The sequence below is a fragment of the Lutra lutra genome, chromosome 15, assembly GCF_902655055.1.
Source record: "Lutra lutra chromosome 15, mLutLut1.2, whole genome shotgun sequence".
Classification (NCBI taxonomy): domain Eukaryota; kingdom Metazoa; phylum Chordata; class Mammalia; order Carnivora; family Mustelidae; genus Lutra; species Lutra lutra.
In genome coordinates, this window is record NC_062292.1 from 55716840 (window position 1) to 55731326 (window position 14487).

The window sequence follows — 14487 nt, forward strand, 5'->3', positions numbered from 1 at the left end:
ATTCAAATGGGCATTTCCTCTTTTTTGTACTAAATACTTACATGAAATGATGACACAACCCCATGTGTTTCTTTCTCCTCTTTTTGATTCCAAAATGGATCTATGGCAACAATCACCAGCCTCCTAAGTGCTTGTTTTATGAATCTGGCCCTTACTCAAGAAGTTACACTGAAAAGTCTTTTAATCTCCTTCTGAAAAGAATTTACTGGATTGCATTTAAGTTCAAGTTCAAGGGTATTAAAATGTACAAAGGAGAGTGAAAAAGGTGCTAGGTTATAGATTTTAACTTCTTAACTAGAAAACTGACTCAAAATAGATTTTCTAATTTACAATGAATCAAAAGAGAAAACATTAGACCATAGCAAAAGTGGCACAAATGTATCAAAAACCAAATGAATAAACATTTGAGGAGATTTATTATTAGAAATTGCAATAAATTTTGGAAAGATGAATTGATTTTAGTTAAAAGGTATAACTGACAATTTATTGGGCGGGAAGATGCATTATTTTCCAATTGTTATCCATCTACAGTAAAACTGATTTGTGTCCTATTGTATTTTATGGAAAAGGAGAGTGCAACTTTCAGTGATTTAGATTAAATGTATTAATCATAACCAGGCACTGTGAACTATATATCTACTATTAAAGAAGATTTTTGACATTTAATTCTGTAGCAATATTTTGGCTCTGTACCACTCTTCCTAAATCCAATTCCTGCTACAGTTGGCAGATTTCTCCCTTTTAATTTTATGAGGCTTAAAGTAGCATTTAACCACCCATGCGGTAAATAATGCGGGATTAGAAATATTTAGTGTTTTGTTTCCCTTTCAAGAGTGGTAATCCATCAAATCCAAAAATGTTCTCTAAAATTTTTCTATATTTTTGGCAATCTCTAATATATGATATCATAAAAACTATAAAATTAAATAAAATGCATTACATAGCCAGAATAGATCTGCTTTTCTAAAGAACTGCCTTGACCTGAAAAACAGGTAGAAACCTCTTTGAACCAGAAACGTGGAATCCTCATTGAAACACAAAACAAAATAAAATTAAAAATATGGATTAAAACCAGGATAACTAGATTAGAATCCTTTAATTTTATTCCCTCAGGTAACAAATCTTAATGAGGGTGTGCAAATAACTTTGAAACAGCTTAACCATTTAATATCTTTCTAAAACAAACACTCTTGCAAGACAAGGTATTAGAGTTATACAGGAAAACAATGATTGAACACGTAAGGTGTGCTGGATATTCAGCTAAGCGCTCATAAAAGTGAAAATAAATTTTAAGTTCCAGTACATCTATCACATGATGCACATGTACAAATAAATTTAACAATTTTTTAAAACAAGTGAGGCGCAAGACAAAAATGAACTGATTAACCTATCGAAGTTAATATTCTAACTCTAATTTTTAATAGTTCCAAAATATTTTTATATTTAACATGAGCTTAAAAATAATTAAAAACTTCAATTAAAAGGTATTGTCTGTTATTAAGTCAAAATAACCACCAGAAGTAAAACTGACTTTAAACAAAATCAAATTCCAATTTAAAAATTTTAATTCATGTAATGTTAATTCTGGTTATTAGTGAATCCAAATTATTACAATAATAACATTATAACTGCATGCGGTACTTTGAGATCTATCAAAGTAATAAAGTAACCTGTCACACGAGTAATTATCTATATTTAATCTATATATAAAACAAATGGCCCAGAAATGAGTAAAGTCTGTAACTCACTCAAGACACATTGGTGCCATATATCCATGGTGAGAACATCTAATTTCTTCATACATATTCATATCTTAATTCACTTTTAACAAAGTTTATGATTATGACTGTTGTGGAAACAGTGTATGCCCTTCTAGTGTCTCAATGAAATCAAGGATTACCGACCAGCAATAAGATAATCTAAAAAGGAAATATGTATGTGCGTGTTTGTGGAAAAGCCCCTTCTCATATATAAAGTGTCTGCTTTGCCCTCCCTGCCCTTCACAGTGCTACACTGTAGAGCTGGGAGTTATATGTTGGGAAAAATAGGAGGAGAGAACTCCTCTAGTCAGCTAGTCAGCTAGCACCTCAAAGGGCATTCCAACAGAAATAAAGGCATTTCAATTACAAACATAAGATGCAATATACACAATAACATGTCAGCAAATGTGTTAGCACGATATACAATATATGCAGTGATTTGTTGAGGAAACAAGATGACTCTAAGATTTTGTTTAATCAAGAAGAATTAGATTAATTGGTATTTCCTATGAACAGTCAACACTGAAGGCTGGGAATGTACTATTATTTTATAAAGCCATCCAAGGAAGTAGGTTAGGGAAAAGTATGATATTAATAAATATCAAAAAGGCTAATACCAAACTTGCAGCATGAATCAAATTATTTATTTCAATACAATCAGCAACAATTTAAAAGTGTGAATTAAGAATTTGATGACAAAAATTCTTGACTCCTTCCTCGAAATGAGGATCCAATCAAATTTTGAAGAGGACAAGTTTTACAACTTGACAAGAAATTTAAGTTTTAAGCCCTGTGGGTATTTTCAAGACATATCACTGTAGCTTCAGTGAACAATACAGAAGAGAGTACAAACTTCTGAAAATTTTTGTTTGTAAAAGGGTTGGAATTGAGACCTAGCTCTGATCCTTCTTCATGAAGCTAATGCTTTGAAAATCTGTGAATCCATAAAATGGGAATTAGCAAAGTACTTATATTACAGGATGGATGGAGATTGTCACAAAATATCACATGCTATTTAAATATTTATTGCCACACTAACCTTTCTGGAGAGGAAGAAAACCCCACCGACAGGTAACAGAAAATTTACCTTCTAATAGATTAGAGAAAGAAAAGTTTTAAATGTCAGAAAAGACCTAGTAAGTTAAATCAACAGGCTAAATCAAAGGACAGAAGAGAAAACACATCAGTTAGAAGTGAAGAGTTGACAGGAGGAATGGACAGCATATTTACGTGATGGAAACTATTACACTGAAAAATAAAACAGAGATCCAATTCAACACAGTCAACTTAATCAAGCAAACTCAGACTGACCTGCCTAATATATTCATGAAATTGACCAATTAGGCCCAGACATTTTTTGAGAAACTAAAATTTAAGTGTAAATATGTTTTTTACTCTTGAAGGAGAGGTTGTATAGCTTGGGGATCCATGGGGATCTGGCCATGAGGCCAGAGTTCATATTCTGACACTACCAATTACTAGCTGTGGCCTTAAACAAGTCATTTAAGCCATTTGTCCCTGTTTCCTGGTTTAGAAGAGAGAATAATATTTACCCCAGTAGCCTTTTTATGAACATTAAATGAATTAAAATACATAAAGAGATTAAAACAACACCTGGCAAATAAGAAGAACTCAGTAAATGTTAGCCAATATAACTAATAGTAATAAAATATTTTGGTCCTTTAATATTAGTTACATAAAAGCTGATCTGAAAAATAAATTATTTATTAATACATTACAATGAAATATTATGTAGCCAAATAAATGAAAAATAAGTATAATTTACAATCGCTCTGGCTTTAAGATTTATTTTATTTTAGAGAAAGAGAAAGAGAGTGGGGGTGGTAGGGAGAGGGAGGAGGAGGGAGAGAATTTTAAGCAGACTCCTCACTGAGTGCAGAGCCCAATGTGGGGCTTGAGCCCAGAACCCTGAAATCATGACATGAGCTGAAACCAAGAGTTGGATGCTTAACCCAATGAGCCACCCAGGCGTCCTTCTGATATGTTTTTAAAGTGTAAACACTGAGGTGCAGAGGAACAGATGCTATCTTTGCATAGATGGGCATGGGAGATACTCGGTACTTTTTTGTTGTGTTTGACTTTTAAAACCTGTGCATCTATCACCTCTTTTTTTTTTTTTATAACAATGAAAATTACAAGAAAAGGACACCAGGTTAGACTTGCCAATACACATAACCCACTGATCAAACATGGATTTCAGCCCCTCCCAAAGCCCTACTAACATGACTTGGAAGAGTAAAAAGGCAAAATTCCACGCCCTAGGACAAAGAGAATAGGAAAGAAGGTATCACCAAATAAGGTACTTCAACAAAATTACACATGAAAATCAAAGCTGGCCATTCATCCTTCTTTAGTGTCAGATGGGTGGGGATAGAGTGGCAACAAAAAGCAAACTGACTAAAGCAGCAGACTTCAGAAAGGTTCAGAAATTGGAGGCGCCAGATACCTTCGACACAGGAGTCTATTAAAAAAAAAAAAGTTGATCCCCTGATCCCAATCCTTAGCCACGATCTTAACATGTTACTACTGCTACCCTACAGCACAGCAGAAGCTCAAAATTTATCATGTAAATATGCTAAACTATAATAAACACTGGGTATTCATATATGCAACTGACAAACTCTACCTCTGAAACTAATAATATACTCTATGTTAATTGAATTTAAAAAGAAAACTAAAAAAGGAAGAAAACTAAAAAAATAGATAAATAAAAATAAAAATGTTATACTAAAAAGAGACCATAGTGGATGGGTGACATGATAAACCTTTACTAGGTCAGGGGAATTCAGTTGAAAGTCATCATACTGAGTGCTCCCTGTCTTCTGCTTTGCAATTAGAACGTTGCCAGTGGACTCAACGCTGTCCACCCGCCACCTCTGAAGCAGGAGATTACTTATTAGGAGATTATTTCCAAGGGAAACCCCTACTCAATAGCAACATCTAAGGATTCTCCAACCAAAAGGTACACAAGCCCTAGATCTGCACACCATGCATCAATGCAGCTTTTCTCTCGTGCTTTGTCACATGAAATTCCATCTGCCATCACATCACGGAATACATACATAAAAGAACAAATTAAAAACCATGAAGAATTTAGACACTACTCTTGGTAGGAAAGGATGTTACTTAAGGTTGAACTGGCTTCATAACCAGTGGTGGAAAACTCTCGAAAAAACAGAGGGTGATAACCAGTAATCTCCACCAACATTCTCAAAATTATTAAGCACATCCTATGGGCCTGAGCTGGATTCCTGCCATGGGGTGCTCTATGTACTTGTAGATATAATGCAAACATAAGCAGAATAAAGAATAAAAACAGAGACAGGAGGGGTAATGCCATTTCAGAAGATGGAATGATCTCTTAAATATGAAGAGTTGAAGAAGGTTTTGAAGAAAAGGTAGAATCTCAACTCTTCCTTGAAGGGTATGAATCTAACAGTAAGGAGAGAGATGTCCTGTTGTGAGTAAAGCTATAGTATGAATGAATGTGGCTGAATAGGAGAAAGCTGAAGGAGGCGTGGGAGTGTTGAGAACATAAGATCATCTGGAAAGGAGTAAAGTGTTATAGTTCCCAGGTGAGCAGTGAAGGTAGAAAGGAACAAACCTAGATTTTATGGTTAAGGCAGTGAAAACTGTTTTTTGGTTTGGGCATAACCACATTTAAAAAAAACAAAAACAAAAAACAAAACAAAAAAACAAACGTTTACTTGGAGTTACATGTGATATGGATCAGAGGAAGGAAAACTGGAAGACAGACCAGGGACAGACCTAATGTGTTATCAAAATGGAATGTTATGAGTAACTACCCTAAGGCACTGAAACAAAGAGGCTAACAGGACAGATAAATAAGATTCCAACATGGCTAGATGTAGGAAGAGTGAAGGATTAAAGAGAACACATAAACTAAAATTTAAATTAAAGAATGAAAAACCACTTGGGTTTTGCTTCTCTTAACCAATGTTAGGTCTCCCCTCTCGTCTTTCCCAGTTAATTTTTATTAACCAAACAGTAAGGTACTGAGGATAAAGGTGTATCTTACTCATTTTTGTATTCCTGGCCTTTCCCACAACAAAGACATCATGAGCCTTCATGACGAGTGTACAAATTAACCAAGTTATCTGTGGCTGAAAACACACAGGGAAGACACCAAGTTTCTGAGTCAGATGTAACAGATACTTAATTTATTCATCCAACAAATGATATAAGACACTCTTATAAAGTGTTTCTGTGGATCAAAAAATTAGAAGAGTCTATAAAAAACACATGTAAATGAAATGGAATGGGAGGAAGGCTAAGTAATTAACTGTTTACTTTTTAAAGACTGTAGATTCTAAAGAAGTATTTCTCAATACAAATCTGGAAGACCTCAAAAAGACCAAGTGCTTGCTATTAAATATTACTACAATTACATTGCAACCTAAAGATAAATGCACCTGCAATGCTATCATGGTGAACTGTCTACAGCCAATGATCAAGATTTCAATATGACGTTCTAAGAGGAAGACGCTGTATTAGGGATGGCTCAAGTCATCGCTTCTTTTGCATCCAAACAGATCATGAAACTTCTACTTTATTCCCTCAGGAAGCACTCGCCGTTGTTTTAGACAACTATCATTTAATAACAGAAATTTTACAGGTTTTACTGGCTTAAAATATTTATAAATACCTGTGGGCATGCATCTCTGGTTTGTCAGAATCCTGTTGCCCAGATGACAGGCAGCAAATACCCGCTTGGCATTTTCTAACTCTAGTACAGGGAACCCCTCTATTTAGGACTTCTTTGTGAATTCTCAGTTGTTCAAATTGACCTTCAGTTGGAGGATTTGCAGGTGACTTCAATACAGAAACTGCTTATTAAATATTATTTGGAAGTGTTCTACCCATCATTGATTTTGAACTTTTCTCATATATCTGACATATTTGAAGGCAAATTAGAAAACTGAGTTTTATAGACCATCAGAATAATTCTATTAGCAACATAAAAGGCAGAAAACCAAAGTTGAAGCTTTGAAGAAGGTGAAATGTTTGCAACATTTCTGTTTCTCCGATTTGAGTTAAAAAAAAAAAAAGAAAGAAAAAGATAAAAAAAGAAAGATACAAGAAAACTGAAATGGGGACTCTGGCAATGTCACCACCATTTTAAAGAGCAATAAGGAAGAGGGGTATTGAATCTCCATCTGTGGAATCAAATAGTTACCAATCTAAAGAAAGAACATTTTAGAACATATTTCAAAGGTTTCTCGGGATACAAGAGAGTAATTTTAAAATGATAAACATAATCCTGGCATTTTCTAAAATCATTTGCTTTTAGGGAGATTAAAAAAAACCCAGTTTTAAAACCAGCCATTTTTCTTTACTAACAATGTGCTAACCTAAGAACTTATGCACAAATGGCAAAAAGAAAAAAGATTTAAAAAAAGAAAGCGTGGCAGTTCATGTACTTTTAAAAATGTAATAGAACAGAACTATTCACCCTGCACAGTATTTAAGTGGCCACAAAAGCAGAACTACTACACCACAATATCAAATTTCAAAACAGACATCATGATGAAATCCAAAGAAGTAAACCAAACACTACATACATATTTGGCACCTGAAAACTTTTAGAATTAAAAAAAAAAATCAAATTTTTAAAAAAGGGTTCCTTGTAAATAAAATGACATTCTTTTGCCTGTGCAGGCCTACCTATAGTGACATTTAAAAACTGTGATCAGTCTGGTCAGGAAACAGGAGAAATGCCTAGGACCTACCTCAACTTCTTGAATACACAGGTTTGAGTAATGCACACCCTTGTTTCTTTTCCCGGTTGTGACAAGAGTGACGAGAAGAAAGCACTAGATTAGCCAAGGCTGAAAATTATTGCAGCCTGCAAATCATATTACCTCCAATCACCTTCATGTTCACATCACCCTGTTCAATCTTCTCCATCGCCATTTCTATTTACTTACCCTCCTCTCCTTACCAAGTTTATTTATACTCATTAAAATATAAGCGCCTGGAACCTTGTCTGCCTTGCTCACTACTTTAACTGCCATGGCCTAGAACAGTACCTCAAACACAGTAAAGGTTCAGTATTTTCTGAATGAATGGATACTACTCAAAAGTCAATCAGATTATTGAGTCCAATAAAATATAGGGGTTCAGTGTACTGTGGATCCCATCTACTGGGGGACAGGGACCTTAGATCCCTAATCTTATAAACACTTAATGTACCCTCTACACTGCTGTCCATGGGATCTCTTAAGACAAATCTGATTAGCTTAACCATCCCTCCCCCCACCCCTGACATTACATCAGTTCACATGCATTCCCATGGACCAGAGTTGGAAATGATCTAATTCCTGCCTACTTTGCCAAACAAACCCTGTCTTCCATATACTCCTCCACACAAGCATACCTTATATACAGCAAAGACAGGCTTTAAGACAGCAAAGAAGGCTACAGATTTTTCAAAATAACTCACACTTCCAATAGCATTTGGTAACCAGAAATGAAACTATTTTATGAAGAAAATGTATTTATATTTATTAGCAACATGACAACAGAACGAAGAAACTTCCAGATTTCATTAATTTTGGCATAGCAAAGGAAAAACAAATTTCAAAATGTTTAAGTTGTAAATGTTAATAGGATTAAATGAATTAAAATATATAAATATAGTGTCTGGCATGTAGTAAGCATCACTGTAAGTCATTACTAACATTCTCTTTGCTAGGTTCCAGATTTCTGAAGTATCACAAACCCAAATGACAAGATATGAAACCAGGCCAATTCTAGTGGTTAAGTAGTCAGAAAAGCAAGGACAATTTAAATAGGTAAATAAAAACTATAAGTGGTCAAATTTGGCATTATTAAAATACCAAGATTGAATATGTTTTGTATTCTTTCCTAATGGATTTTAAAAGCTAAATATGGAGAACAGAATAAGAATTCAAGTTCTTGTTGAATAAATAAAAAAATATAATCTGTACTATTAAATATGTAAATATTCCACTTTTTATAAAGTATAACGTGATTAAGACTAAATATCAATATTAGTATTGATAATACTTTTAGCGGAACAGAATGAAAAATCATTAGATTCAAATTTTTAAATATTATAGGTATTAAATTTACATATATAAAATGTAAAAAGAACATTTAGAGAGAATTTTAAATCAAAATAGAGAATTTTAAATCAAACAAGAGACACTATTAAAATGTCTTTTGTAGAAGAAATATTTATTATAATTCTACTGAGCAGTACTTCTGTATGATACAAAATCTACTTTATCCCAAAATAAGTTCTAAGAAAAAAGTATTAATTTCCCACATGAAATCTGGATCTGAAGCGGATTTTGAGATAAGATAAAAACTAAATTATTAACATACATAGTAATAGATTAGAATATATATGATATATAATATATATTTAGAATATAAGAAAATTCTAAATATATATTCTTGGATTCTGCATAGTATCTAAAAATGGTTAAAGGATGCAAACAAATAATCAATTCACAGAGATTATAATTAAGCACTTAGTTATTAAATTCCTCTGAAAAATATTAGATGATTAGCACATGGTCAAGAGTACAATTGATGACACATATCCTATGTATTTTTAAAAAATCATTTTAAATTTGTTTTCTATCATAAAATTTCTTAGACTAGTCTAAGAGAAAAGTTCATGTAGCTCCCTTATTTAAACCAAATCCATTTAAAATGGCCCTTCTGTTGTAAAAGGCTGTAGATCAGACTACATATTCCCACTCCAGTATCCTAAGAAACAATAAAACAAAGGTTGAGCAAGACTTACAGAGTAAATCATTATAGTATCATTATCATTATCAATATGACACTTATGAAATCTGGTCTGGTCTTTCATGATATACTTCAGAGAAAGAATATATATACAGTATTTCCTTCTCTTACACAATGAAATAACTCAAGATTCTAAACAGATACAAATTATTTTGAGGGCTATTTCTTTGTTGAATATAATGGTATGCTTACTTGTACAGAATGACAATTTAAATTAAGGGTTAATGTTCACTTTTTTTTTTTCAGATATTTAACTTGAGAACCATGTATAAATCAGATTCATTTTCTTTGAGAGAATAACCACTACCATCACCACTATAGTTGTTCTCATTTCATCTATACAAAAACAAAAAACAAAAAAACCCAAACCAAAACAAACAAACAAACAAACAAAAAATGGACCTAAATGATGATAAAATTTTTTAAATAGAAACTTACAACCTTTAGGTGCAATTCCTAATGTAATATTAACATTGGATTTTAGGTACTATGTTTTAAATGGAGTCATTTATTTCCTGATTTTTTAACAGACCACTCAATTTGAATGTTAACACTTGTTCTAAGACCATCAGTTTAAAAACTTTAAAAAGAAAAAATCTTTCACCTATAGGAAACAATTAGGATGCTTAGGATTAGGCTATCTTGGCTAACTGAAATGCTATGGTTAAGTCAGGGTAACTGGATTCACTTTATAAGTACCATATCCCAGAACAGATTCTCTGATGGATCATTATTCTGAGGATTATTCACTCCAAATTGTACTTGATGCAAAAATTCTGGAAATACAGGAGATTCTGGAAATACTACATCTCCTGGATAATGGCCCCAGAATATTCCTCAGAATTAATGATCATTTGCTTAATTCTCCTATAAGGGGTAAATATTAGAGGCTCACTAGCTGGGCTCCAATAAACCAGTGTGTTATTCTAACAGAAGTACAGCAGTAATTAATTTTTTTCAACATTAAATTCTCAGAACTGGTACTGCATTCACCCCTCATATATGGGCAAAATTATTTTTAAGAATCAGGTAACTCTGGACCAAAACTTCCTAAACAGCGTTAAGTCTTTCTGCAAATGAACGGCCTAGTAATTGAAAGTTAGTTAGGGAGAGGTATTTAGAACAGTTTTCAATCTGTAATTAGGGTTTAAGACTTAATGCAGTGGCTGTCATCTAAGATTCATTCAAAACTATTCTTTACACACCATATTAAAGACAAAGGCTGGCTCAAATATAAATAAAGTATAAAGGTAACATAAAAGATTGCAATATAAAGCACTTTAAATATTAAAAATAAAGGTGTATCATATATAAGATCTGAAAAACTTAAGATTCTGCATTTTGACCTGTAATGAGATTCTGTATTTAGCATATCTGATAATAACAGTAACTATCATTTATTTAGTATATACTATGTAACAAAAATGGTTCTGGACCTATGATGTACATATAATCTCATTTAATCCTGATAATACTTCTGCAGATTAAATACTGTTTCTATTTAAGAGAAAGAGAAGATAAGGTTCAAGTTGTCATTAAAAGTAAAAAGAACTAGAGTGGGGACTCACCAAGTCCAGACTTCAAAACCTCTAACCTTTTTGTAAGACCACTTTGCCCTTGACAAAACTAAACAGAGCTGATCCTCATTACTATTAGTTCCACATGTACAAATCTACCTGCTCACTAACATGTATTTGTAACCCCCAAATCAATTTTTTTAAGAAATTTTAAGTCATCTCTCTATCCAACATGGGGCTCAAACTTACACCCCTGAGATTAAGAGTCGCATGCTCCACTGACTGAGCCAGCCCGGTGCGCCACTCTCAAGTCAATTCTTGTAGTGCTTCTAGGGTCATTCAGGAGCAGGGAAAATGTGTCCCCTGGTGCATGTGTGCATTCCCGACTAAAGTATGGCATATAGTAAGCATCACTGTTTCAGCTCTAACAGTGTAAACAAGTGTCCTTTTGTGGCTTATTTGGTGCCACATTTTTCAGTTTTGTGTTGGCAATTCATTGTTTTAAATGAACCCCAAGCATAGGGCTAAAATCCCAAGCACAGGGCTAAAATCCTGACACTGGTTCCTAAGCGTTAAGAGGGCCATGATGTGCCTTAAGGAGAAATGCATGTGTTAGATCAGCCTGGGTTTGTTCAGGCATGGGTTATTGGGCTGTTGGTCATGAGTTCAATATTAATGCATCAACAATATGTATTAAGTAAGGTGTTTTTAGACACAAAGACGCGTAAGACAAGGTTATGTACTGATTGACTGATAAAAAATGTCATGACCAGAGGCTCACAGGAACCTAGCCTGGCATTTCCCTTAGGAGCAACAGTTCAGTATTTGCTAATTAGTGTTCAGGATGACTTTATAGGACATACCTATGGTGAACGGTAAAAAAATCCAACTGAAAACTTTCCCCCCCAAGAATGTATCCATTTATATTTCAGTATAAAAGGTTCTTCTCTCATTTCCTTCAAAGATAATCACTAAATCTGTGTAGTCATTATTCATCTGCGTTCGAGAAAGAAAACTTTTGTTGCCATTGGGTTTCATGGGTTGTAGCTACATGTGTTTGACTTTACTCAGAAAATTAATGTCTCTTCAAAGCAATCTGGCTTTCCAGTGTGATAATCTAAGGAGTTAAATTTCATTCTTATTCCTGGATGTCATGGGTACTGTTTAAATATGACCATTCTGGGAGATTATGATTTTTAAGACTAGACTGTTACATACAGTCTAGACAGTATGAGCGACAACAATAACAGCAACAACACTTCGCAGGAATTTAAGAATATCAGCACAAATTGGAACTCTTACCTTTCTTGTCCAAGTCAGATATTTTATTGAAAAAAAAAAAAAATTACAGTACTTAAAAATCCAAACAAGGACAATTCAGGATTGAAAGAAAGAAAACCTGAAGGAGCCCATTGTCTTCAGTAAAATTTGAATACAAGAAAATGTAGACCAGGAAGACAGTTTATGGCCTAATGCACTAGTTCCATGATAAACACACATATATAGTATATCTCCATCAAGTGAAACTTAATCACCTTTTTACAATTTAGAGAGGGACGGCAGCTTTTACTATGGTTAAGCCATGTATCATCAATACCATGAAGGTAGCCTATCAGATGTAATAGCTTCTATAAAATACCACGGTGAGATTGCAGTAAGCCTAGAAAATGGGCTACAAATCCCAGCTATGCTCAAGCAAGCAGTGAACCAAAAATAAAAATAGGTAAAACTGAACCAAGAACTAGATAGCATTCATCTAGATTCATGATTGGTAAGGCAAAGTTCATAGGCCAAGGTTTTAAAGTGACTTATTCAGATCTCAAAGACAGTCATTATACAAAATAAAATAAAAGCATTTATGTAATTCAGAAAAAGAAAATCATGATTTTTTTACTCCAAAGGACATAGCACAAAAAAGCTTACTTACAATGAGCAAACACCACATTATTGTACCTCTAAGATATCACTTTAAATATGCAAAGGTAAAGATACTCAAAGTTGCACTTTATCAAATTTAAGCTCTCCAGTTTAGACAAGCAATCTAAAAGATGTCACATACTTTCTGCTTAATACATTTTCTGAAATCTTTCAGATTGTAATAATACCTTTAGGTAAAAGAAATGTCAACTTTAAGTTTCTTTCCCAATCATCATTATTGAAGTTAGCCATTAAATGCTGAATTAACAATTAATCCATACAACAATATAAAAATACATGTATTAAATCACAGTTTTCATCAATGATTGGAACTTAATAAAAAATACTCATCATTTTAATATACCATTTTGAAGATTTCAAATGGTCTGAACGTTGTAGAGTGTCTAAATTATACCATCAATAGAAATGTTACATTTTCCCCTCTGCTTGTGAAAACGAGCTCATGCAGTATTTCTGACACTCACGGTTGACACGTATGGTCTGCCAAGGGTGTGCAAGCAGGTCTCACTTTTAAACATGACAATATGATTCAGAGGCATACAGTATTAGTTGAAATACCAGCTTTCACATGATTTCTATAAGCTCAAAGCCAAAATGATAATTCTGAGTGGTTTCAGGTATCAGACAAAGCAGATAATTTAAAAAGTAATAGCAAATGATTCTACTAGCACAGACTAGTCATCACTGTGGTTAGCTTAAAACTAGGATGATCTTTTTGTAGTACAATGAACACTATACTATAAAATACAATGGGTTTGCAATACAGAGCAGATTTTCCAAGTAGAAAGCAAACTGAACAAAACAGAAATTCTAGTAAAGATTATCAACCTCACCTACTACTCATCTTAGCCCTTGTTAAAATGCCCTGAGTAAAATGCAAATATATTAAATAATGCTGGTTATATAAGACTTCTCTAAAAATGAGCCATAAATGTCAATGCATCATGTTTATTTACAACAGTCAGGTATGTAAAAATTGGTTCTTAACCAGTCACAATATAAACATTAATACTTATGTGAGATCTGGAAGTTTTCCATTTTCTAGCTTTTGTTAGCATTTTGGCAAAGCAAGTAATACATAAATGGATTCAATGTAAAAAAAAAAATCATAAAAGAGAAAAATATATAAAATTTACAGTAGTTCTACCCACCCTGGGCCAACCTAGATCCCTAGAAAGCCTCCCCAACCACGTTCACTTCTGACTAAAGGAAGAATACCAGTCCTCCAGCAAAAACAGCCCCATCTTTTCATCAAAGAGGCTCTCACTTCAATGATATTCCTCCAGGGGAAGAGGACAGGAGCCAGGTTCCCTCGAATGCCATTCCCCAGATGTTCAAAACGTAACTAATTTATTAGCATTAGAAGATTTGGTTTATAGGGGAATCTCACTGGTCCAGTTTGTAGCCTACAAAAAAATGGATTATTTTTAAGTATAACATTAGAATAT

The 14487-nt window shown here is 33.5% G+C and overlaps 1 protein-coding gene across 2 annotated transcripts in view; it reads right to left on the minus strand.

Annotated features, from left to right (window-relative positions):
- The window catches only part of GPATCH2 (G-patch domain containing 2), a 170289-nt gene that overhangs the window by 135986 nt on the left and 19816 nt on the right, over positions 1 to 14487 (minus strand). Inside the window, exon 6 of one of the 2 annotated variants that reach the window (XM_047704501.1) lies at positions 12405 to 14445. The exons of the other annotated variant lie outside the window; for it this stretch is intronic. Within the exon in view, the coding sequence (XP_047560457.1) occupies positions 14413 to 14445 (33 nt within the window). The 3' untranslated portion in view covers positions 12405 to 14412. Of the gene's footprint in view, positions 1 to 12404; positions 14446 to 14487 lie in introns of those variants that run through there. 2 annotated transcript variants of the gene reach the window in all.